This window comes from Tachyglossus aculeatus, chromosome 7 (genome assembly GCF_015852505.1).
Source record: "Tachyglossus aculeatus isolate mTacAcu1 chromosome 7, mTacAcu1.pri, whole genome shotgun sequence".
Classification (NCBI taxonomy): domain Eukaryota; kingdom Metazoa; phylum Chordata; class Mammalia; order Monotremata; family Tachyglossidae; genus Tachyglossus; species Tachyglossus aculeatus.
The window spans coordinates 28253894-28280828 of record NC_052072.1 but is presented as its reverse complement, the minus strand read 5'-3'; the positions used below and the strand labels follow the sequence as shown (position 1 = coordinate 28280828).

At 47.9% G+C, this 26935-nt stretch overlaps 1 protein-coding gene across 1 annotated transcript in view; it reads right to left on the bottom strand.

Annotated features, from left to right (window-relative positions):
- Positions 1-26935, bottom strand: part of KLHL12 (kelch like family member 12) — a 46914-nt gene that overhangs the window by 8488 nt on the left and 11491 nt on the right. Inside the window, exons 3-7 of the mRNA XM_038749282.1 lie at positions 22749-22902; positions 21664-21881; positions 18744-18893; positions 13252-13366; positions 320-426 (exon numbers count right to left, since the gene is read on the bottom strand). Coding sequence (XP_038605210.1) covers positions 320-426; positions 13252-13366; positions 18744-18893; positions 21664-21881; positions 22749-22902 — 744 coding nt within the window. The remainder of the gene's footprint in view (positions 1-319; positions 427-13251; positions 13367-18743; positions 18894-21663; positions 21882-22748; positions 22903-26935) is intronic.

The following is a 26935-nucleotide window of genomic DNA, read 5'->3' as shown; positions in this document are numbered from 1 at the left end:
TCTGGCGAGGGGGAAGGGGCTGGCGGGGCGAGAAAATTGGTCTGGATCAGGCAAAGCCAGGATCTCCATTACACCCTGGTTGGGAACTGGGGCTAGTTTTCCCATCCAAGTTTTAAGAAGAAGGAAGCAAGCCACCGAGTCACCTGCTCCGCTGTCGGGGCTTTCCAACGGGAAAACCTCAAGCCCAACTGGGACTGCCTTTGTTGGGCCACTGTGCTGCTTCTAGGTTTGCCTACATCCTGGTATAGCCGTGGGCTCAATCAGTGCCTCAGCTACATCCTGGAACCGAAGAGCAGGTGGGACCCTCTGCTGCGCTTACTGGCAGGAAGCTCCATTCTTGCGTCTTGGGGTCGTACTTCTCCACCACGTCGATGGGCGACTGCTGGCTGCCAAACCCCCCGATGACCAGCAACACCTCATTGGCCCCTGACGACGCACAAAATGAGAAGGGGTCCGGTTATCGTCCCTCTGGCCTCCACTGGTGAAGGTCAATCAATAATAATAATAATAATAATGTTGGTATTTGTTAAGCGCTTACTACGTGCAAAGCACTGTTCTAAGCGCTGGGGGGAATACAAGGAGATGAGGTTGTCCCATGGGGGGTTTACAGTCTTAATCCCCATTTTCCAGATGAGGGAACTGAGGCCCAGAGAAGTGAAGTGACTTGCCCAAGGTCACACAGCAGACATGTGGGGGAGGTGGGATTCGAACCCATAGCCTCTGACTCCCAAGCCCGCGCTCTTTCCGCTGAGCCACGCTGTCAATCAATCAATCGTATTTATTGAGTGCTTACTGTGTGCAGAGCACTGTACTGAGCGCTTGGGAAGTCCAAGTTGGCAACATAGAGAGACGGTCCCTACCCAACAGTGGGCTCACAGTCTAGAAGGGGGAGGCAGACAACAAAACCAAACATACTAACAAAATAAAATAAATAGGATATGTACAAGTAAAATAAATAAGTAGAGTAATAAATATGCACAAACATATATACACATATATATACAGGTGCTGTGGGGAAGGGAAGGAGGTAAGATTGGGGGGGATGGGGAGGGGGATGAGGGGGAGATCGATGGTCTGCCCAGACCAGGGCTACTCTCCAACAGAGTCAACAGCATGCTGGTAGAAGCTGTGCGAAGAGACACAAAACATGGCACCTAATGTTTTAAGAATGTACACCTAACCTTTTCCCCTTCAAGTCCAAACTTTCTCCCTCGTCACCCATTATGGACGCTTGCCCGTGAATTTATCCAAACCCCGATTTGAGTCCCGCTGCCACTTTCGGCCGGCACAACTTCCTGTGTTACCCATTTCTGTACGCTTACCGCTGGCCGTGTGAACGTGCGTTTCCTTGGGTTTAGACTGGAACCTACCAACCCTGATGCTCATCCTGGAGCCACCCCCACAGTACTTATAAAAAATAATAATAAAATAATGAAGGCATTTACTAAGCGGTTACTATGTGCAAAGCACTGTTCTAAGCGCTGGGGAGGTTACAAGGTGATCAGGTTGTCCCATGGGGGGCTCACAGTCTTCAGCCCCATTTGACAGATCATCATCATCATCATCAATCGCATTTATTGAGCGCTTACTATGTGCACAGCACTGTACTAAGCGCTTGGGAAGTACAAATTGGCAACATATAGAGACAGTCCCTACCCAACAGTGGGCTCACAGTCTAAAAGGGGGAGGCAGATGAGGCAACTGAGGCCCAGAGACTTGCCCAGAGTCACCCAGCTAACTGGCGGAGCCAGGATTTGAACCCATGACCTCTGACTCCAAAGCCCGGGCTCTTTCCACTGAGCCACGCTGCTTATGGACACAGCTTTAAATTCTACCATTCCCCCGCAACAATAATTGACTGTACGGCCCCCCTCGCCCCCCAAACTGTGAGCTGGTGAGCAGGGCTCACGTCTACCAGCTATAGCGTATCACTCCCTTCCAAGGGCTTAATGCAAGTGCTCTGCACCCAGTAAGTGCTCAATCAACGCCAATCACTATTATTTACCATTAACTAGTAGGCTGAGTTGTGGGATTGGGTGAACAACGACTCCATGTTGACTCAATGGGAAAATCCAGATGGGAGCGGGCTTGGTGTAGCCGCTCTCTTGGCCTGCCTAGAGGAGGAACTGGGGGAGAGGACGGGGTACCTGGAAAGAACTCCCTTGCATGTGAGCCCACTGTTGGGTAGGGACTGTCTCTATATGTTGCCAACTTGTACTTCCCAAGCGCTTAGTACAGTGCTCAGCACACAGTAAGTGCTCAATAAATACGATTGATTGATTGATGTGGCTCTTCCCCCTGGGTTTTCTGCCGCTCTAATACAAGAAGGCCTCTGAACCTGGCCTCAAAAAACCACATGAAGGTGAACTGTACCCTTCTTTAGACCCTGTCCACTTGGACACCACTATCAGTTGGGGAGCACCACTTCGGATTCTACCAGAGGGGAAGGGCACCCTATAATAATAATAAAAATAATGGCATTTATTAAGCACTTACTATGTGCAAAGCACTGTTCAAGAGGTTACAAGGTGATCAGGTTGTCCCACGGGGGGCTCGCAGTCTTAAACCCCATTTTACACATGAGGTAACTGAGGCACAGAGAAGTGAAGTGACTTGCCCAAAGTCACGCAGCGACAATTGGCAGAGCCAGGATTTGAACCCATGACCTCTGACTTCAAAGCCCGTGCTCTGCTTAGCCTTCAATTCCTCTCACATGCAATGCATTACTTCCTTACCTGTATGTATGTATATATGTTTGTACATATTTATTACTCTATTTATTTATTTATTTTACTTATACGTATCTATTCTATTTATTTTATTTTGTTAGTATGTCTGGTTTTGTTCTCTGTCTCCCCCTTTTAGACTGTGAGCCCACTATTGGGTAGGGACTGTCTCTATATGTTGCCAACTTGTACTTCCCAAGAGCTTAGTACAGTGCTCTGCACACAGTAAGCGCTCAATAAATACGATTGATGATGATGATGCAAGTCTGGATTTTTTTTTTGGAGTTAGGGAACGAGGAGCTTCTCTTTCTAGACAGTAATTTTGGACAGAGAACACTTCTACCAACTCCGTGGTGTCGTACTCTCCTATGCGCTTCGTACGGTGCTCTGCACACAGTAAGTGCTCAACAAATACCGCTGGTTGATTAATTCTTTCCTAAAGCCAAGAGGAGGTTCTGAAGCCAACGTACAAACGCCTTTGGTTTCCCCTTTGTGATTTCATCATGTGTTGGGTAGTTGTGCCGCCAGGTATTCACCGCACCAGAAAATCTCCACTCGTCCGTTTTACCAAGTGAAGGTAGCTTTGTTCTGCCCACTGTCCCCCGCCCTCCACCCGCTATAGGATTCTCTCCAACGTGTCCCATTAGGCCCTTTCTCACCAGAGATCAACAGCCTTAACTGAGCACCTTCTGGGGGTGAACACAAGTCTTGTCCCCAGTGGGCTTACCAGCTACTGGGAGAGGCAAACAGATTCCAAGTGGGAATAGTGAGTTGGAGGACACGGAAGGGGCAAAGAGGGGATCCGAACCTGCCAAACGGGGCACCTCAAAGAACCAGGATACTTAGGGAATTGAGGCCAGATGACTTCAGGCAGCTGCTGCCGCCGGGTCAGTGGAATAAAATGATCCCTTCTCCGGCTGGGTACTGACAGGGAAAGTGGGAGACGGTTCACGAGGCAGACCTCTCGGCTGGGAAAGTCAACCAGGAGGGAGAAATATACTGGCTGAGTCTGGACAAAGGCCCCTTTCAGATTACACTAAACCCCTGTGTCCATTCCCCAGACTCCTTCTAGCTGGGAGGCCGGAACCACAATTAGACAACTTTCTTTTCCTCCTTTCCTCCTAGCAATGTTTACCGCCCTGCTGTCCTGTTCCCTGAAAGCCACTTGGAGGAGGGACTTATGTCGAGGATTTCCATAAAAAATCAAGGTCTGGAGACACTTTTCCTTTCCACTCCCCCCTCCTCCCTAATGGTATTTTTTAAGCATTTACCCCCTCCTCGTATCAGAAAGATAACGGATCTCCCCCACTTCAAAGCCTTATTTATTTAATGTCTATCTCCCCGCCTAGACTGCAAGCTCATTGTGGGCAGCAATGAGTCTGTTATTATATTGCGCTCTCCCAAGCTTTGCGCACAGTAAGTGCTCAATAAATAAGACTGAATGAGTGAATGAACTTACTATGTACTAAGTGCTGGGGTAGATACCAGCTAATCAGGTTGGACAAAGTCCCTGTCCCACACGGGGCTCACAGTTTAATCTCCATTTTACAGATGAGATAACTGAGGCACAGAGAAGTGAAGTGACTTGCCCAAGGCTACACAGCAGATCCGGGATTAGAAACCAGGCCTATGCTCTATCCACTGGGGCCACGCTGTTTCTCTGGGCCAGAAATATTGTCATTTGGGCCTCTTGATGGCTGGGAGAAGGGAAAAGAAGGCTTTTCAAAAGTCTTTAGCAGGTCACTCTGTTATGTCCAGGGAATACAGCCTAGCTCCGGTGTCCAAATAGTCTCTCAGGAAATTCTCTGCCGCAATCAATCATTTCTTTAAATCCAACAGGGGTTTCACTACAAGAGGTTAGCTGGTAGTGGTAGCAATAGCAGCAGCATTTATTACGACGTGCAGTGCTGGTGAAGAATATACAGGTGGGAATTAGCCACAGTTCATGGCCCTCAAGAAGCTCACATTTGTTTAGAGCCCATTCCCAGAGTATAGACACCTACTAAGCACTTGCATTTCCACAGCGTAGAACTGTTCGTCGCAGATCTGGAGGCGGCCAAGAAGAGCGTAAGCGACAGTTTGCCGCTTATTCTTGCCACGTTGAGGGTCGGTGCCATTGGTTTCTGGCCAGTGAAAAAAAAAACAAACCACCTTTCACGCGGTGTTGCTTTAGGAGCCGGGCCATGCCAAAGTGCAAGTCAGGAAGAGTCAGAGGCGGGGAATGAGTTAGACCTCAGATGCCTCCACGGAGACGCTAACTTCAAAGACTGTTTAGAGAGGGCGGTGGGATCCCCACGCTACAGATTTGGAAAAACCGTCTTCCAGGGACCTGGCAAATTAGAAACACACCCTGATCCTGCAAAGCTGGATCAGCAGGCAGCGTCTCCAGGATACCTGGGTTACCCACTTTATTCCCGGCAACTTGTGAGGGAGGGGAGGGCCAGCCCTATGGCTACTTCAAGCCGTAAAATCGGGCCAGTAGGGAATGTGCATTCCGCCGGTGTCCAGGCTTGTGTGGAACGATGACGATCAATCAATCAATCAATCAATCGTATTTATTGAGCGCTTACTGTGTGCAGAGCACTAGACTAAGCGCTTGGGAAGTACAAGTTGCCCTCCCAGGTGTGAGTTCAGAGACACCTGAAGATGGAAAAGCTGTTGGGGGGCGGGAAGCAGCCTGGCCTAGTGGCTAGAGCACGGGCCTGGGAGTTGGAAGGTCATAAATTCTAATCCCGCGTCTGCTGTGTGACCATGGGCAAGTCACTTCACTTCTCTACGTCTCAGTTCCCTCATCTGTAAAATGGGGATTGACAGCGTGAGCCCCACGTGGGACAGGGACTGCATCCAACCTGAGTTGCCTGTATCCACCCCAGCACCGGCACATAATAAGCACTTAAATACCATATTAATAATAATGATAATAATAATAAAGCATGGACTAGTGGAGAGATCATGAGCCTGGGAATCAGAAGGACCTGGGTTCTAATCCCAACTTCACCATTTTCCTGCTCTAAGACCTAGGGCAAGTCACTTCACTTCTCTGTACCTCAGTTCCCTCATCAGTAAATGGGGATTATGACTGTGAGCCCTTTGTGGGACACGGACTGTGTCCAACCCAACTTTCTTGTAGAACAGTGCCTGGCACAGAGTAAGCGCTTAACAAATACCAAAATTACTATCATGACGTGAAAAGAGAGGCATCATTGCCTAAATGCAATCTAAGGGGTCAGACAACCCTAACTCTAGTCCCAAACCTTGACCGCTGTAACCCAACGTGACCAGATGTCCCTGACCAAATAATGGACTCATCCTTGGCAATGGGAGTAAACGGGGACAAGAGGGTTAGGGGCTGAAAATGACCTTCAGGAAGGCACACGGCTGGGAAGCCCCGCCTCAACTTTTCTCCTGGAAACTGGAAAAATCAAGGGCAGCTGGAAACTGTGACCGTGCGAAGCTAGCACGGAGCTGGCTCTGCATGGAACAACACTCTAGAGAAGTCAATTACATGCTCTCCATTTGACCTGCTTTCAAGCAGTCTGGAAACTACAATGAGTCCACGAGCTAATTCTCCCTGATATCCTAATCCATCAATGGTATTTACTGAGAGCTTACTATGTACAGAGCACTGTACTACATGCTCAGGAAACTGCAAGGCAGGAGTTGCTGGATGCAATCCTTGCCCATAAAGAGAAGAGAGTTTTAATCCTGGCTCCACCACTTAATGCTATGTGAACTCGGACAATCGCTTACCTTCTCTGTGCCTCAGTTCCCTCATCTGCAAAATGGAGATTCAACACCTGTCTTCTAGAGAAGTCAATTACATGCTCTCTATTTGACCTGCTTTCAAGCAGTCTGGAAACTACAGTGAGTCCACGGGCTACCTCTCCCTGATGTCCTAATCCATCAATGGTATTTATTGAGAGCTTACTATGTACAAAGCACTGTACTACATGCTCGGGAAACTGCAAGGCAGGAGTTGCTGGATGCAATCCTTGCCCATAAAGAGAAGTAGCATGGCCTAGGGGAAAGCGACCAGGCCCGGAATGTAGAGATCTGAGTTTTAATCCTGGCTCCACCACTTAATGCTATGTGAACTCGGACAATCGCTTACCTTCTCTGTGCCTCAGTTCCCTCATCTGCAAAATGGAGATTCAACACCTGTCTTCTAAAGAAGTCAATTACATGCTCTCTATTTGACCTGCTTTCAAGCAGTCTGGAAACTACAGTGAGTCCACGGGCTACCTCTCCCTGATGTCCTAATCCATCAATGGTATTTATTGAGAGCTTACTATGTACAAAGCACTGTACTACATGCTCGGGAAACTGCAAGGCAGGAGTTGCTGGATGCAATCCTTGCCCATAAGGAGAAGTAGCATGGCCTAGGGGAAAGCGCCCAGGCCCGGAATGTAGAGATCTGAGTTTTAATCCTGGCTCCACCACTTAATGCTATGTGAACTCGGACAATCGCTTACCTTCTCTGTGCCTCAGTTCCCTCATCTGCAAAATGGAGGTTCAACACCTGTCTTCTAGAGAAGTCAATTACATGCTCTCTATTTGACCTGCTTTCAAGCGGTCTGGAAACTACAGTGAGTCCACGGGCTACCTCTCCCTGATGTCCTAATCCATCAATGGTATTTATTGAGAGGTTACTATGTACAGAGCACTGTACTACATGCTCGGGAAACTGCAAGGCAGGAGTTGCTGGATGCAATCCTTGCCCATAAGGAGAAGTAGCATGGCCTAGGGGAAAGCGCCCAGGCCCGGAATGTAGAGATCTGAGTTTTAATCCTGGCTCCACCACTTAATGCTATGTGAACTTGGACATTCGCTTACCTTCTCTGTGCCTCAGTTCCCTCATCTGCAAAATGGAGATTCAACACCTGTTTTCCCTCCTACTTGGCCCATGCACCCCATCTGGGACCCGATTAGCTTATACCCACCCCAGTGCATAACTCAGTGCTTGACACAGTGTAAGTGCTTAAGCACACAATTACCCTCACCCTTTTCTGTTCTATGCAAAACCCTTCCAGTTCCTTGCATTTTTCCTCCTAGGATTTTTTTTTTTAATGGTATTTGTTAGACTGTTTAGACTGTGAGCCCACTGTGGGGTAGGGACTGTCTCTATGTGTTGCCAATTTGTACTTCCCAAGCGCTTAGTACAGTGCTCTGCACATAGTAAGCGCTCAATAAATACGATTGATGTTAAGCGTTTACTATGTGTCATGCCCTGTTCTATATTTATTTTATTTTGTTAGTATGTTTGGTTTTGTTCTCTGTCTTCCCCTTTTAGACTGTGAGCCCACTGTTGGGTAGGGACTGTCTCTATATGTTGCCAATTTGTACTTTCCAAGCGCTTAGTACAGCGCTCTGCACATAGTAAGTGCTCAATAAATACGATTGATGATGATGATGATGATTAATATTTATTTATTTTACTTGTACATATCTATTCTATTTATTTTATTTTGTTAGTATGTTTGGTTTTGTTCTCTCTCTCCCCCTTTTAGACTGTGAGCCCACTGTTGGGTAGGGACCGTCTCTATATGTTGCCATCTTGTACTTCCCAAGTGCTTAGTACAGTGCTCTGCATACAGTAAGAGCTCAATAAATACGATCGATTGATTCTAAGCACAGGGGTAGACACAAGCTAATAAAAGTGGACACAGTCCATGTCCCACATGGGACTCACAGTCTTAATCCCCATTTTACAGGTGAGGTAGCCGAGGCACAGAGAAGTTTTCCAATCCAGTCATCGCTCTTGTTGCTGCTCTATCAATCAATGGCATTTGGGTGCTTACTGTGTGCAAAGCACTTGGGAAAGTACAATATAATAGAGTTGGTAGGCATGATGCCTGACTGCAAGGAATCTACAATCTAACTAAAACAGCGCTTGCCCACCTAGCCAGCAATTCCAGGGGGTGATATAATAAATAATAATAATAATAATAATAATGGTACTTCTTAAGTGCTTACTATATGCCAAGCACTGTTGTAAGCGCCGGGCGACATCCAAGTTAATCAGATCGGACACAATCCCTATCCCACATGGGGCTCACACTCTTAATCCCCATTTTACAGATGAGGGAGCTGAGGTCCTGAAGTTAAGTGACTTGCCCAAAGCCGCTTAGAGAAGCAGCGTGGCCTAGTGGAAAGAGCCCGGGCTTGGGAGTCAGAGGTCGTGGGTTCTAATCCCGGCCCTGCCACTTGTCAGCTGTGTGACTATGGGCAAGTCACTTCACTTCTCTGGGCCTCAGTTACCTCAACTGTAAAATGGGGATTAAGATTGTGAGCCCCACGTGGGACAACCTGATTACCTTGTATCTACCCCAGCATCTAGAACAGTGCTTGGCACATAGTAAGCCCTTAACAAATACCATCATTATTATTATTATAACTATTGAGGGAAAAGCTGAACGCAACCAGAGGCACAGCACTGATGTTTAGGGTTTTATCCAACTTTAATCCTCCCCCTCAATTCATTTTTAAAGTCAGTGCTAAACACAAAAAAATGCCTTTAAATGTAATCTTTAAACATGAGGAGAAAAAAATCCCAAGCCTTGCACTGTCAAAATGGATTTAAAGTGGATATGTGAATCCATCAATCATTTGTGGGATAAATTTTCAATATCTCCTTCATTGTCAAAATAACCAACGTGCGTTTTGATGTGTGTTATATAGAAGGTTTGAACTTCTTTTCCCCCCTTCTTCCTAGTATGTAAAGAATACATAGTTTTCCTTGGTGCCAGCGTCCACCTATGTTATAGGTACGTCTACCAGCGTTCTTCTTGCTTCAGTAGACCCCTTTCCTCGGAAACCAAGATTTGGATATTGTTAAGTTTGGACTGATGCTGGCGTTCCATTCCCTAAATTAAGGAAGGTTACTTTGAATACTGTTGTGAATGTCAACAGCAGCTGTGATTTATCCATTTAGCTCTTTGTCTTCTGTGAACGTCATGCAGATGCCGTTGCAAACGAATCCTAAAATAAAGCTTTCTTTTTGCAAAGCCAATTTTTACCTGATGATCATGCCTAGATTTTATACAACTACTTATTAGAACCCATCTTTAAATGCAATTCCTCAGCACAGACAGAACAGAGTCTCAAAATGCACAATGAAGCAACGTCACAGAGCTGGGCAGAGACTGATGTAAAGGAGATGTAACTGTTTCCGTGGGCTGGGGTAACAGGGTGGCCTAGTGGATAAAGCACAGGCCTGGGAGCTAGAGGACCTGGGTTCTAATCCCGGCTGACCTCGGGCAAGTCCGGGCCTGTTTTTTCAACTGCAAAACGGGGATTCAATGCCTGTTCTCCACAAAGGGATTCAATAAAGGAGTACCCAAACCATGAGTCCCATGTGGGACAGGAATTGTCTCTGACCTGATTAACTTGAATTTGACTCAATGCTTGACACACAGTAAGCCCCTAAATACCCCACAAAAAAATAAGAACGTGGTGAGATCGGAAAAGCCGAAGAGTGAAGCCCCAGTAACAAGGGCAGCACGGCCTGGGCGTAAGAGGACCTGGGTTCTAATCCCAGCTCTGCCACTTGTCTGTTGTGTGACCTTGGCCAAGTCACTTAACTTCTCTATGCCTCGTTTACCTCACCTTAAAATGCGAATTAAGACTGTGAGTCCCATGTGGGTCATGGACTGGGTCCAACTTGACTAACCACAGCGCCTGGCACATAGAAGGCACTTAAATACCAGAAAAAATAAAAACAGAACAGAACAGAAAAACACAAGAACAAGACACAGCTCAGACCATCCTACACCAGAGGACCCGCTTTGTGATCTTCTTCCCAGGGTCAGGGGAAGGTCAGCGCCAATTTGGGGTAGAGGGGCTTAATCTCTCGAGCTGGGGAGGATAATCCTTCCCAAAGAGACTTGGACCACTTATTCTGAGAGATCCTGCAGGCAATGGGGTATCAAGACACCTGGGCTACATCCTAAGACGTTTGCTTGACTCTAACCACCTTCGGGAGTGTTAGCTTCTGCTCTTCTCAGGACTCTGGGCCTCTTTTGTGCAAGCCAACAAAACCTATCCTGGATTCTGGAGGGTTTCCTCATTTCGGGCTCCACAACCACAGTTCACGCTCCACTTTGCTCGAAGCCAGAAGGCTCAGCCTGGCCAGGAAGTCTTTGAGTAGCCGACAGCTCCCCTCTGTGACCTGCTCAAAAGACTGCTGAAGATGAGCTCCTGATGGCATCTCCAGAGTTCTTCAGTCTGTGCTAAATTGCCTCTTGGCTACAGGGTCAATCAATCAAACACTGGTATTTATTGAGGGCTTATTGTGTGCAGAGCACTGTACTAAGTGCTTGGGAGAGTACAATAACACAATATAACAGACATACTCCCTGCCCACAATGAGCTTACAGTCTAGAGGGAGAGACAGACACTAATATAAATAAATTACAGCTATGAACATAAGTGCTGTGGGGCTGAGAGGGGGATGAATAAAGGGAGCGAGTCAGGGCGACGCAGCATGGAAGGGGAGAAGAGGAAAGGAGGGCTTAGTCAGGCAAGGCCTCTTGGAGATGTGCCTTCAATAAGGCTTTGGGGAGATTAAAAAGCCCAGTCATGATACTTTGGCACACCAGGCAACAGAAAGAGATGCAGAAGACAGTGGAACCAAGAGGCAAGAAACAGAAAAAGAGGTGCCTGGGACTGAAGAGCATCATATGCAATTGCGTAGTTTGTCTACATGATAGGGTCAGGCATGCTCAGTCTGCCAAATCTGACGTGAAAAGATTCAAACAGTGTCTGCCATCAGTTTCTCAGCACTCCCTGGGCACAGCTGACGAAGATTCTGCATTTTTAAACAAGGTTTCTCTCTCTCACACACAATCTGAACTGTACATAAAATGTTCAAGAACGATGACTAAAAGTTGTGAAATACGCAAAACATTCAATACTAAATTTCAAGCATTAAAAAGAGTCGTAAAACAGATGTGTTGGACTACCCATGATAAATTCAGTTTACCTTCCCTATGGTACATAATCAGCTTACGACTGATTATGATCGCATGATCCCTTTTAGACTGTGAGCCCACTGTTGGGTAGGGACTGTCTCTATATGTTGCCAACTTGTACTTCCCAAGCGCTTAGTACAGTGCTCTGCACACAGTAAGCGCTCAATAAATACAATTGATGATGATGATGACGATGACTGATATTACAGACAGTCATAATCGCTAGGCCATAGTAATAGCATTCACCTGCACACCACGGAACAACACTAAACCGCTGGAAAACGTAAAAAGGATTGAGGAACACTGGCTCTCCCCTACCACTCTTCACGTCAGTGTATCTGTGAGGAACGGACAGGATTTTCTCCATGTCAGCTCAAGGAGGAGTTTCCAAATGACTGGGAGAAGGGAGGAGAAAGGAAGGAGGAGAGGCGGAGGGATGAGAAGAGTAGAAAGGACCTCAGATGTGTTAGGGAAATAGATGAGACGCTCAGCTGGCTGCCCAAATCATGCAACTCAGTAGCTGACAGGCAGTTAGAACAGCAGATACTTATTAATGTTGTTATTATAGTTATGGTACTTGTTAAACACTTATGTGTCAAGACCCATTCTAAGTGCTGGGGTAGATACAGGTTTAGCAGGTTGAACACAGTCCCTGTCCCACATGGGGCTCACAGTCTGAGTATGGGGAAGTAGGATTCAATCTCCGTTTTACAGTTGAGGAACTGAGGCACAGAGAAGTTATGTGACTTGCCCAAGTTCATTCAGCAAGCAGTTGGCACAGCCAGGATTAGAATCCAGGTCCTCTACTTACTGCTGGTTGAAGTGCTTCTCCTGCAGGCCAGAGGCTGAGCAAGAGAAAACCTGCTCTTTCCACAAATGTAACTCCGCCAGGAGCAGCAGAACATGGGGCCATTCACCTCGCCATTCTGACGCGTTCTTAAACATCCAAACCCCTCCACTAATGATAAACACAATATCTCTTTTCTTTTTGGGAAGCTCCAATACCAAAAAAGGGTAAATTGGACTCAAAATGCACATAGTCAGCCCTTAACAAATACCATCATTATTATTATTATAATTATTGAGGGAAAAGCTGAACGCAACCAGAGGCACAGCATGATTGTTTAGGGTTCTCCCAGAATCTCCCACGGTATAATTTACATAGGGAAGGACAAACGACCTTCCTTACCCTAACATGATCAGCAATTGTCCATTTCTGAAGTGGCACCTGGCCAATTTCTCAGAAACGCTGGTCCAGGAGATCGGGGTTGGGGAGTTGGTGGACTGGTCCCTCTGACTAGCAGTTGGGAAAGGAAGGGGGCAGAATAAGTCTTTAAAAATCCCCCTCCATCCTACTTTTCTTTCCCCATCCTAGAGTTTTGCTCTTCAATTGTCGTATCAATACTGACTGTACCTTTTCTTTGGGCTCCTCACTACCCCTTCACGGAGGCGTCGGGAGAAAAGGCATCTTTAGGGAATTATTCCGCGATCGTAATATCAAGGCCACTCATTCTCCGGCCCGACCAAGGGGCCGAGGGCTTCGAGCTCCCACTTACCCAGGCGAGCACGGGTCCTGGGTCCCTGCATCTGACTGCGCAGTTCGGGCCTCAGATGGAACTTCTTTGCTTCATCCACCAGGTCTCTGCACTGCAGGCTACAGCGGATGAAGGGCTGAAAGGCACCAGAGAGGAAGGTGAGCTAAGCCTCCGCTTTCTTAATGTTTCAGGGAACAAGAAAACCACCCGGATTGGGAAACACGTGTAGGGTGACCAGGAACCGAAACACGGAGGAGGGAGGCGGTCTAGCAATACAAGGATGGGGAAGCTTTGAAAACAATCCCCACGGGGTGTTGCCATGATAAAAGGGTTCTGGGGTCACCTGAGGACCCACGGCGGAGAAATGAACAGAAAAACTGAAGAGCTGTGTGACGCTGGGCAAGTCACTTAACTTCTCTGTGCCTTAGTTACCTCTTCTGTAAAATGGGGATTAAGACTGGGAGCCCCACGTGGGACAATCTGATCACCTTATATCCTCCCCAATGCTTAGAACAGTGCTCTGCACATAGTAAGCGCTTAAATGCCACCATTATTATTATTATTAACTGCAGTTTCTCCATGGTTGTAGCCTTGGTCAGAACTTCACAGTTTCCCTTTTGTAGAGCTCTTAGTTTGATTCCCGGCTCCTACTGCTCAGAGCTTTCACCAGGGAAAAGATAATGAACATGGGCGAATGAATAATTAATAATGACGGTATTTAGTAAGCACTTACTGTGTGCCAGGCATCGTCCTAAGCGCCGGGCTGGATACAAGCAAATTGGGATGGACACGGTCTCTGTCCCACATGGGGCTCACAGTCTCAACCCCCATTTTACAGATGAGGGAACTGAGGCCCAGAGAAGTGAAGTGACTTGCCTGAGGTCACAGAGCAGACAACTGGCAGAGCCAGGATTAGCACACATGACCGTGCTTTATCCACTATGCCTTGCTGCCCCTCAAGACAGGTAGAAAGACAGGTCATGACGACAGAGCTGTGAGAACAGAAGCAGAGTGGCTTAGTGGAAAGAGCCCGGGCTTGGGAGTCAGAGGTTGTGGGTTCTAATCCTGGCTCCACCACTTATCAGCTGTGTGACTTTGGGCAAGTCCCAACTTCTCTGTGCCTCAGATCCCTCATCTGTAAAATGGGGATTAAGGCTGTGAACCCCAGGTGGGACAACCTAATTACCCTGGCTCCACCCCAACGCTTAGAACAGTGCTTGGCACATAGTAAGCGCTTAACAAATACCATCATCAGCATCAACTCTCCTCTGCTGCTAATCTCCTCACCGTACCTCATTCTCGCCTGTCCCGCCATCGACCCCCGGCCCACATCATCCCCCGGGCCTGGAATGGCCTCCCTCTGCCCATCCGCCAAGCTAGCTCTCTTTCTCTCTTCAAGGCCCTAGTGAGAGCTCACCTCCTCCAGGAGGCCTTCCCACACTCAGCCCCTTCCTTCCTCTCCCCCTCGCCCCCCTCTCCATCCCCCCATCTTACCTCCTTCCCTTCCCCACAGCACCTGTATATATGTATATATGTTTGTACATACTTATTACTCTATTTATTTATTTATTTTACTTGTACATATCTATTCTATTTATTTTATTTATTTATTTATTTTACTTGTACATATCTATTCTATTTTATTTTGCTAGTACGTTTGGTTTTGTTCTCTGTCTCCCCCTTTTAGACTGTGAGCCCACTGTTGGGTAGGGACTGTCTCTATGTGTTGCCAATTTGTACTTCCCAAGCGCTTAGTCCAGTGCTCTGCACACAGTAAGCGCTCAATAAATATGATTGATTGATTGATGAGCCCTCTCTCCCCCTCCTCCCCCTCCCCAACCCTCCCCCTTTTAGACTGTGAGCCCACTGTTGGGTAGGGACTGTCTCCATATGTTGCCAATTTGTACTTCCCAAGCGCTTAGTACAGTGCTCTGCACATAGTAAGCGCTCAATAAATACGACTGATGATGATGATCAACAGTTGGAGACTGGTTGGAGGAAAGATCTGCGGCAGTGAACAACTATTTGGGCAGAGCATTAAACTTCTCTGTGTCTCAGTTTCCTCAGCTGCAAAACGGGGATTCAATACCTGTCCTCCCTCCTCCGGAGACTGTGAGCCCCATGTGGGACAGAGACTGTATCTACCCCAGTGTCTGACACATAGTCAGCGCTTAACTACCATTAAAAACAAAATGAAAAAACCCCGTTTTCTACCCTAATTCTTATCCATCCCAAACAGCTTTGCCCATGAGCTGATGTCCAGAGATTCACCTCCAACAATAAAGTGACGGGGCCACCAGGGGGCGATCTTGCACTGCTTTGCCTTATACTATTCATTCATTCATTCAATCGTATTTATTGAGCGCTTACTGTGAGCACAGCACTGTACTAAGCGCTTCATGATAATAATTATAACGTTGGTACTTGTTAAGCTCTTACTATGTGCCAAGCCCTGTTCTAAGCGCTGGGGTAGATACAACGTAATCAGGTTGTCCCCCCTGTGGGGCCCACAGTCTTCATCCCCATTTTACAGATGAGGGAACTGAGGCCCAGAGAATCAATCAATCGTATTTATTGAGCGCTTACTGTGTGCAGGGCACTGGACTAAGCGCTTGGGAAGTACAAGTTGGCAACATATAGAGACGGTCCCTACCCAACAGTGGGCTCACAGTCTAGAAGGGGGAGACAGACAACAAAACCAAACATATTAACAACATAAAATAAATAGGATAGATATGTACAAGTAAAATAAATGGAGTAATAAATATGTACAAACATATATACATTTATACAGGTGCTGTGGGGAAGGGAAGGAGGTAAGATGGGGGGGGATGGAGAGGGGGACGAGGGGGGAGAGGAAGGAGGGGGCTCAGTGTGGGAAGGCCTCCTGGAGGAGGTGAGCTCTCAGTAGGGCCTTGAAGGGAGTAAGAGAGCTAGTTTGGGGGATGTGGGGAGGGAGGGCATTCCGGGCCAGGGGGAGGACATGGGACAGGCGAGAACGAGGCCCAGTGAGGAGGTGAGCGGGGGCAGAGGAGCGGAGGGTGCGGGCTGGGCTGGAGAAGGACAGAAGGGAGGTGAGGGAGGAGGGGGCGAGGTGATGGACAGCCTTGAAGCTGAGGGTGAGGAAGTGAAGTGACCTACCCAAAGTCACACAGCTGACAAGTGGCCAAGCTGGGATTAGAATCCACGACCTCTGACTCCCAAGCCCGGGCCCTTTCCACCGAGCCACGCTGTTTGCGCAGCTTGGCTGACAGCCCAATAATAATATTTAGGTCCAGCACCTAAATAAGCCCTTGGGTTCAAAATGTCACCTTTGCCTCGAACAGGCTAAATGAAGTCAGAAGTGGCCACCCCAGGGAGAAAAGTCCCCTCTACACTCCCAGATGGAACGGTCAAGAGGAGGGGTGAAAAGAGGCCGGCTTGCCTGAACGCCCACTGGCTTGGATCCTTCTCTAAGCCTCGGTTCCCTCATCTGTAAAATGGGGATTAAGAGCGCGAGCCCCACGGGGGACAGGGACTGTGTCCGACCTGATCAACTTGTATCTGCCCCAGCGCTTAGGACAGTGCTTGGCACACATTAAGTGCTTAATAAGTACCCATTATCCTTATTGTTATTATCCTGGCAGGTCCTGGGTTTGCTCAGCCAGGCCTCTGGTACAAGCATGATAATAATAATAATAATAATAATAATAATAATGATGGCATTTCTTAAGGGCTTAACTATGTGCCAAGCACTGTTCACAAGGTAATCAGGTTGCCCCACGTGGGGCTCACAGTCTTCATCCCCATTTTACAGATGAGGTCACTGAGGTCCAGAGAAGTGCAGGTCACACAGCAGACACGTGGCGGATCTGGGATTAGAACCCATGACCTCTGACTCCCAAGCCCGTCCTCTTTGCACTAAGCCACGCTGCTTCTCCTATGGTACAATAAGATCTGGGAGAGGCTCTGACCTTCTTCCCAAGGGCCTACATAGTCACCGGTGCTTAGAACAGTGCTTGACACATAGCGAGCACTTAGCAGATACCATCAAGGGTGAGCAGCACCCGGAACGGAGAAGGCGGTTTTCCCAATGGGATGGCTAGAGCCACATAAGCACTTCCAGCTTTCAGGAATGAAGTGGGCAGAGAGCTAGGTATGGACCGGAGATGGCCTCAGTGAAGGAGGTGTTAAGCCTTTGCCTGAGGATTCCCTGATTTGTCTTCCTCTGCTTTCTGTGGCCACGATCTTGTCTGAGCAAATCAGGATGGGATACAAATTGTGGGGGTTAAAATGCCGGCTCAAGGGCAACGCGGGGATATCGTAAATGCAGAAGAGAAGCGGCGTGACCTGACGGAAGCAGCACAGGCCCGAGAGCCAGAGGACCTGGGTTCTAAAATCCCGGCCCCACCACTAGCTTCTTGTGGGACCTTGGGCAAGCTCTGCCTCAGTTTCCTCCATTTGTAAAATAGAGTTTCAACACCTGTCCTTCCTTCCACTTAGACTGTGAACCCCTTTTGGGACACGGCCTGTGAATCTTTTATCTACCCCACTGTTTGGCACATGGTAACTCTTGAACACTATTATTATTATATACAGTGTTATAATGGTTCCAGAGTGATGCGTATTAGGAAATAACTAGCTATGGGCACGGCGAGGAAGACAATAAAGTGTGATTAAAAAACACACAAAAAACCCTCTGTAGCTAGTTCACAGGATTTCTGATGCACATTAAAGACAACGTGCCGTATCTGTTCCAAACACCTTTCCACATTCCCAGCTAGAATTTCTCCCTCTGCCTCAAAATAAAAATCAAAGCTCCTGCTGAGATGTCGTCCAGGCTCTCAGTTTTCCAGGATGGCTTGCCCCGATTCAGTTTGTTTAATGGGCAGGATAAGAGCGAGATTTGTTACGGATGATTAGTTCAGTAAGAGAGGTCTTCAGGGCAGTGACAGACAGAGTTGAAAGGGCAGATAGTTCATGTGCTAGGTTGGCAGCTGAAAGCCTCCAGGGGCCTACTTGGAAATCCAGTACATTATTTTCTGGCTGAGGCTGCTCAGATTTCTCCTGAGACCTCTGGGCATCCCGACCACTACGGGCGGAGGCTTTAGGGAAAAGCCCCATCTCCAACGATCCATCAATGGCATTTACTGAGGAGCTGCTGTGTGCAGAGCACTGTACTAAGCACTCGAGAGACTCTACACCAGACTAAATCTCACTTTTCCTCATCTCCCACGCCCTTCTGCGTCGCCCTGACCTGCTCCCATTTGCTATTCCCTCCCCACCCCTTCTTTATTTTGACCCAGAAAACTCTCTGGATACACTACCGGAACGACTGCGGGGGTAAGTGGGGTGTTCGGGGAGAAACGTGCCCACGGCATCTCTACGGGTTGGAGACAACTCGACGGCAAAGACAGAACAATGCCCTGAAGTGCTGCGGGGCTGGAGGCAACCAGTTTAGGCCTACAGCCCTCGGGGACGGAACAAAGACGGACAGGTGAAGGTGGAAGAGGTTGGGTGATTCCCGGACCTACCTCTGCATCTATCACGTCTGTGATGTACCTGGGGGTGAGCAGGGGCATGCGGACGTACTGCAGCAGGTTGGGCAGGGACTCCTCTCGCTCCTTCTTGGCGTGCTTCACCCAGTTGATGACCGCTTCGAAGACGGGCTCTTCTGAATCCACCTGTCAAGGGACCGAATGGGTGACTACGGATCGGAGCAGTAGAGATTGTAGCTACGACATTTCCCCCCTCTTCTTTAGAGAGGGCAGAGACCCAGGGGGCACAGCTTCCTTTGGCACGGCCCGCCCTGGCTAACGGCGAGCCACAGGGCCGGGCGTTATTAATTTATTAAATATCTATTTATTTTGTTAATGATGTGCATCTAGCTTTATTTCTGCTTATTCTGATGACTTGCCACCTGTCCACGTGTTTTGTTTTGTCGTCTGTCTCCCCCTTCTAGACTGTGAGCCCGTTTGTTGGGTAGGGACCGTCTCTAGATGCTGCCGACTTGTACTTCCCGAGCGTTTAGCACAGCGCTCTGCACACAGTAAGCGCTCAATAAATACGACTGAGTGAGTGAATGAATGATTTGGTAGGGCGGGAGCTGAGGAGGGATAGCCTGGAGGCTGTAAGCTCGCTGCGGGAAGTGAACGCGTCTTTTTATCGTTATACTGTACTCTTCCCAGCGCTTAGTAGAGTGTTCCATACACGGTAAGCACTCAATAAATGCGACTGACTTTGGACACTATAATAATAATAATAATATAATGACAACATTTATTAAGCGCTTACTATGCACAAAGCACTGTTCTAAGCGCTCGGGAGGTTACAAGGTGATCGGGTTGTCCCACGGGGGGCTCACAGTCTTCATCCCCATTTTACAGATGAGGCCCAGAGAGGTTAAGTGACTTGCCCAAAGTCACACAGCTGACAATTCGTGGAGCTGGGATTTGAACCCATGATCTCTGACTCCAAAGCCCAGGCTCTTTCTCACTGAGCCACGCTGCTTCTCTATGGTACCTTGGGAAGGCCTACAGGCTTGCCCACATGGGTGACATTCATTTATATTTATTGAGCACTTACTGTACTAAGTGCTTGGGAGAGTACAATAGAACAGACATTCCCTGCCCACAACGAGCTGCCAGTCTAGACACTCCACCAGGGACACTCAAGGGGAGAAAGAGAATGGTTTAAACAAGGGAAAGGATTGATCAGAAGGGACTTGGAATTGTTCTCCACCTCAGTCCCACAGTCTAATTTAATCAGTAGTACTTCCTGAGCGATCATACTGTGTGCAGAGCACCGTTTACCAGTCTAGTAGGTGACCAGTTGCTCTCCCACTCAGTTTGTGGGGTTCAGCTCTATCTCCTAAAAAGCTTAAGACTCTCGCCTCTTCTCTTTCTGGCTCCATCCCCCACCCATTACACTTAAGCTCACTGGGGATCCTGCATTATAATGGCAGGTTCAGGAGAGATCAAATGTCCCAAGTCAACACGAAATACCTATTCTTTCTCCCATTTAAACCGACTGTGAGCCGCAGGTGGGACAGACTCTGTCAGAAGGTAGATGATCTTCTATCTTCCACAGTGCTTGGCACTTAAGTACCACATTGGTTATAATAATTAGACTGTATGCTCTTTGAGGACAGACTGTCCACTAACTCCACTGCGCTCCTCTACTGCGCTGTATATATGTATATATGTTTGTACATATTCATTACTTTATTTATTTATTTATTTATTTTACTTGTACATATCTATCCTATTTACTTTATTTTGTTAGTATGTTTGGTTTTGTTCTCTGTCTCCCCCTTTTAGACTATGAGCCCACTGCTGGGTAGGGACTGTCTCTATATGTTGCCAATTTGTACTTCCCAAGCTCTTAGTACAGTGCTCTGCACATAGTAAGCGCTCAATACGATTGATGATGATGATGATGATGATGAGGCCCCTTGTACAGTGCTCTGCACATAGTAGCCGTTAAATGCTATTATTACCGCTTCACCTGTCATCTCTTGTTCAGGGCTCCTCTCCCGGGGCAATTCATTCCCAGGAAACCTCTCTTCCCTGAGAAGTGGGCACGTGCTAAACCAGCCGTCCTAGGATATATGGGGAAGGGAGCTCAGCCTTGGTTCAAGAGGTCTCATGCAGGGATCGAGAAATACGCGCTTCATTTTTGCGCTGCCATCTCTTGCGCCACGAGAGGCTGGGGGGCAAGACTGTGAGAGAGATGAAGGCCCCCCGGACAGATGCCTTCTCCATTCAGGATGGGAGGGGGTAAGTGAACCTTCCCCACTTCAAAGTCTCGGCATGGGATCATCATCATCATCAATCGCATTTATTGAGCGCTTACTGTGTGCGGAGCACTGTACTAAGCGCTTGGGAAGTACAAGTTGGCAACATATAGAGACGGTCCCTACCCAACAGTGGGCTCACGGTCTAAAAGGGGGAGACAGACAACAAAACACGTGGACAGGTGTCAAGTCATCAGGATAAAGAGAAGTAAAGCTAGATGCACATCATTAACAAAATAAATAGAATAGTAAATAGAATATCCGCCCCCCCACCCCTCGCGCTTAGAACAATGCTTGGCACATAGTAAGAACTTCACAAATACCATAATTATTTATTAATGATTACTATTATTTTGGATGCCCACCCAAGTCAGGCCAACGCCATTCTATTAGGATCTATTGGGATCCTATTAGACTCTCGTTCTTCCTCCAGCTCTCGCCATACATAAATAAATGGTCTCCCCCTTTATATCCTAAGTTCCGCGAGGGCGGGGAACACGCATCTTGCTTCCAGTAAATCCTTCCCAGCGCTTTCTTCGGGGCCTGGCACTCAGGAGGTGCTCAACAAATCCAACGGACGGATCACTGATTGGACGAGAACTTGCCGATGGCTGAGGTCAGGCTGTGGTTGAAGTCACGTCCCTCGGCCCCACCTTTACCTGAATTTCATCACACCTGATGAGCTTCTCTACCTCCTCCTGGCTCAGGAGGATGAACTCCTCGTGTTCCACCACCTTGGGGAAGTGCTTCTGGCTGAAGACCTCGGCCGCCCGCATGAGGTCCACGCAGTTGTGTGTCTCGGCGAAGTCCCGGATGCCCAGGCAGTTGGACGGGTCCAGCTGGCTCTCGAGGAACTCGCAGCAGGCCTGCTTCACCCCTGAGAGAGAACAACCGGAGACAGCCTGTGGATCTCCTTGCCGGGGCTGAGTCTAACTGAATTCCCGCACCGCTGAAGAGGCAGCCTCCGGTCGCCGCGACCCACGGTGGCCCGAAGACTTAGGGCTCTTCAATTCTAGTCCCGGTTCTGCCTCGTTTTCGGGGAGATCTCCAGCCAAATCTCTTAAACTCTTGGGGCCTCATCTACCTTCTCTTTAAACGGGGATGCAAATCCCCAGAGGGGATTCACCCTGATCTTTATAAAAGGTCAAAGATCTGTATAACTATTGAATCTGGCAACTTGGATCTAGGAATCTCAATCTCCCTCTACCTGGAAAGCCAACATAAGCACCTTCGGTGGCCCAAAGAGGATGCCAGCAACTACTCGCCATAGTCTAGTAAGAAATTCAGGCGGCTGGAATAATTCATCCTCCACTCATGCGAAACGATAAGTCCCCAAAGAGGTAACTGACTCATTTGTGATCCAACTCTGTTGTACTGTACTCTTTCAAGGACTTAACAGTGCTCTGCACGCTTTAAGTGCTCAATGCCATCGACTGATTTGATGAATAAACACGGAAAATAACGATGCAAAGAAGCAGGAAAGCGGTACCTCTGAAGCCTCTTCCCAGTTTAGAAAATAAAGATTACGTTCTTAGAGAGTAAAAACTCTCTTGGAAATCTGTTTGGCAACTGCAATGCACAGAGCTGGCGTCGGCCGCCCTGTCGCCCGGAAACTCCTTCGTACCCTCATCCTGACACCTAGACCCTTCTCGAAGTGCAAGGAGGCCCAATTCTCAGGAGCTCAGCAGGGCTGATGGACCCCCAAGGAGCTGTCACTTTGCCAGGGGGATGGGTCTGTGGTTACCTTTCAACTGAAGCAGACAAGCTGCGGGGAGCAACTCCTGAACATTCTCCACGGTCACGTGCACCGTCTCCGTGTACACAAAGTCCAACAGGATTTCCATAGTGGAGGCAGTCAGGCCTTGAATATCGACGTATGGTTTCCCCTTTTCTGAGAGCTGCGGGTTCCAAGGAGGAGAGACAGGGGTTGGGATGTCAGTCAGCTGACCTGACCATGTCTTGAGAAGCCGGGCTCCTTAGCCTGTCCCTCCCCCTCGCCCAACCCGAACTCCAGCGGGTCACTCCTCGGCCACGCTTAAGAGCTCTCCCTTTTCCCGGCCTCTACATCGAAATCTGGGGGAGAGAGACAACCAAAGAGAAAATGACAGGAAAGGGCAACAAAGGGTGAAGCGGGTTTTCTCCTAGGACGCCTCCATCCTCTGGATTCCAGGAGGAGGGCGAGCCGGTGAGCAACACAAAGCGTCCGTGGAAGGCCTGTTTTTCTTTCAGATGCCAATGAGTGGGATGCTCAGGATATAATTAGCCAGCAACATCTCACTCCCAATATTCATTTCAGGCTGAGCAGCTGGTGGGTGACACCTCCTGCCTCTCCCAGGATGAACTTGTGCCTTCTGATGCCGCTCAGTTAGAAAAAAACAAAAGAGAGAAAGAAAGAAAGGAAGGAAAGGAAGGAAAGGAAGAAAGGAAGAAAGGAAGGAAGAAAGAAAGGAAGAAAGAAAGGAAGGAAGGAAGGAAGGAAGGAAGAAAGAAAGAAAGAAAGAAAGAAAGAAAGAAAGAAAGAAAGAAAGAAAGAAAGAGAGAGAGAAAGAAAGAAAGAAAGGAAGAAAGGAAGAAAGAAAGGAAGAAAAACGAAAGGAAAGGAAGGAAAGAAAGAAAGAAAGGGAAGAAAGGAAGGAAGGAAGGAAGGAAGGAAGGAAGGAGGGAAGGAGGGAAGGAGGGAAGGAGGGAGGGAGGGAGGAAGAAAGTAAGGAAGACAAGAAAGAATGAAAGAAAGAAAGAAAGAAAGAAAGAAAGAAAGAAAGAAAGAAAGTAAGTAAGGAAGAAAAGAAAGAAAGAAAGAAAGAAAGAAAGAAAGAGAAAGAAAGAAAGAAAGAAAGAAAGAAAGGAAAGAAAGGAAAGAAAGGAAAGAAAGAAAGAAAGAAAGAAAGAAAGAAAGGAAAGAAAGGAAAGAAAGGAAAGAAAGGAAAGAAAGAAAGAAAGAAAGAAAAGAAAGAAAGAAAGAAAGAAAGAAAGAGAGGGTATTTGAGCATGTACCACATGCAGAGCACTGAACTAAGCACTTGGGAAAGTACAATACATCAGAGTTGGTAGACGCAATCTCTGCCCACAAGACATTTACAATCTCCCGACAACTCACGAGGGTGGGGGATGTGCTGTGCCAGGAGACACTGCTCTTAAAGCAGCCTACTGGGCTTCATATTGGACTTTGCTTATTCTGGTACACAGGTCTGAGGCCTGAAAGAAATAACACTGGATCCCAAAGAGATCAGGCTGCTAGTAAGAATTTATCAAAAGAGTTTAAACCATGATCTACAGCCTCAGTAATGCCCTTCATCAGGTCACAGATACTCAATGGGTTGGGTGCTTGTTATTATTATATAAGTATCTACTTACATATAGTATTATAAGTAATAATAATCATATTTATTCATTCATTCAACTGTATTTATTGAGCGCTGTATGCAGAACATTGTACTGAGCCCTTGGGAAAGTACAATAAAACAATAAACCGTGACATTTCCTGCCCACCACGAGCTTACAGTCTAGAGGTGGGGAAACAGATACCAATACAAATAAATAAAATTACAGATACGTACGTAAGTGTGTGGGGCTGGGAGGGGGAAAGAGCAAAAGGAGAAAGACAGGGACAGGCAGAAGGGAGTGGGAGATGAGGAAAAGTGGGGCTTAGTCTGGGAAGGCCTCTTGGAGGAGATGGGCCTTCAGTAAGGCTTTGAAGCAGGGGGAGAATAATTGTCTGTCGGATTAGAGGAGGCAGGACATGGGCGAGGGGTCGGCGGCAAGACAGGCAATATCGAGGCGCGGCGAGAAGCTTAGCATTAGAAGAGCAAAGTGGGTGGGCTGGATTGTAAAAGGAGAGAAGTGAGGTGAGATTGGAGGGGGAAAAATGATGGAGTGCTTTAAAGCCGATGGAGAGGAGTTTTTGTTTTGGAGGTATATGGGCAACCAGTGGAAGGTTTTGAGGTACAGGGGCACACGTTCCGAACGTTTTTGTAGAAAAATGATCCGGGCAGCAGAGTGAAGCATGGACGGGAGTGGGGAGAGTCAGGAAGCTGGGAGGTCAGCAAGGAAGCTGAGGCAGTAATCCAGGCAGAATGATTGTATTAACGTGGTACACACTTACTATGTGCCAAGCACCCTACTACGCACTTAATAAATTCGACTGAATGAATGAATGAACACAAGATAACTAGCTCCCACGTGGGGCTCACGGTCAAAGTAGAAGGGAGAGCTGGTACTGCATCCCCGTTCTGCAGATGAGGGAACTGAGGCACAGAAAAGAGAAGTGACTTGCCCCAGGTCACACAGCAGACAAGTGGTGGAGCCAGGATTGGAACCCAAGTCTTTCGACTCCCGCGACCACGCTCTTTCCACTAGGCCACCCTGCTTTCTGTTTCAACACTGGCGTGTGAGAGAAGGGCTGGAAGAATATTTCCGGCAAGGGGGAGATGCGAGGGGGAAGAGGACATGTACACGTCGTCGACAGTCATCAACAATATATAAACCGAAGTCTACTGAGTGCAGAGTGCCTATACCCTGAAGCACAGGGTATAGGAAACATACAAGAACACTAAAGCAGGCGATCTCTGCCCGCAAGAAGAACAACTGAGGCATACACTGACTGGATCTGATCACGGATGCTTCTATTACTATTATTATTATCATAATACTACATTAGCATCTACTACGTCCTTACTATGCCCCGCACTGCTGGGGTGGATACGAGCAAAACAGTTCCTGTCCCACATGGGGCTCACAGACGTAATCCCCATTTTACAGATTCATTCACTCCGTCGTATTTTTTGAGCGCTGACTGTGTGCAGAGCACTGTACTAAGTGCTTGGGAAGTACAAGTCAGTCAATCAATCAATCGTATTTATTGAACGATTACTGTGTGCAGAGCACTGTACCAAGCGCTTGGGAAGTCCAAGTTGGCAACATATAGAGACGGTCCCTACCCAACAGTGGGCTCACAGTCTAGAAGGTCTAGAAGTCGGCAACATATACAGACGGTCCCTACCCAACAACGGGCTCACAGCCTAGAAGGGGGAGACAGACAACAAAACACGTAGACAGGTGTCAAAACCATCAGAATCAATAGAATTATAGCTATATGCACATCATTAATAAAACAGAGTAGTAAATAGGTACAAGTAAAATAAATAGAGTAATAAATATTTACAAATATATACAAGTGCTGTGGGGAGGACGAGAGGAAAAAGGGGGCTCAGTGTGGGAAGGCCTCCTGGAGGAGGTGAGCTCTCAGTAGGGCTTTGAAGGGAGGAAGAGAGCGAGCTTGGCGGATGTGCGGAGGGAGGGCATGCCAGGCCCGGGGGATGACGGGGGCCGGAGGTCGACGGCAGGACAGGCCCACAGTTAAGACTGTGAGCCCACTGTTGGGTAGGGACTGTCTCTATATGTTGCCAATTTGTACTTCCCAAGCGCTTAGTACAGTGCTCTGCACACAGTAAGCGCTCAATAAATACGATTGATGATGATGATGATGACAGGTGAGAACGAGGCCCAGTGAAGAGGTGAGCGGCAGAGGAGTGGAGGGTGCGGGCTGGGCTGGAGAAGGAGAGAAGGGAGGTGAGGTAGGAGGGGGCGAGGTGATGGACAGCCTTGAAGCTGAGAAGCAGCATGGCTGAGTGGAAAAAGTCTGGACTTGGGAGTCAGAGGTCACGGGTTCAAATCCCGGCTCTGCCACTCATCAGCTGCGTGACTTTGGGCGAGTCACCTCACTGCTCTGTGCCTCAGTTCCCCCACCTGTAAAATGGGGATCAATACTGTGAGCCCCACATGGGACAACCTGATCACCTTGTATCCTCCCCAGCGCTTGGAACAGTGCTTTGCATATAGTAAGCGCTTAACAAATGCCATCGATATTATTACAGATGAGAGAACTGAGGCCCAGAGAAGTGAAGTGACTTACCCAAGGTCACAAATCAAGCT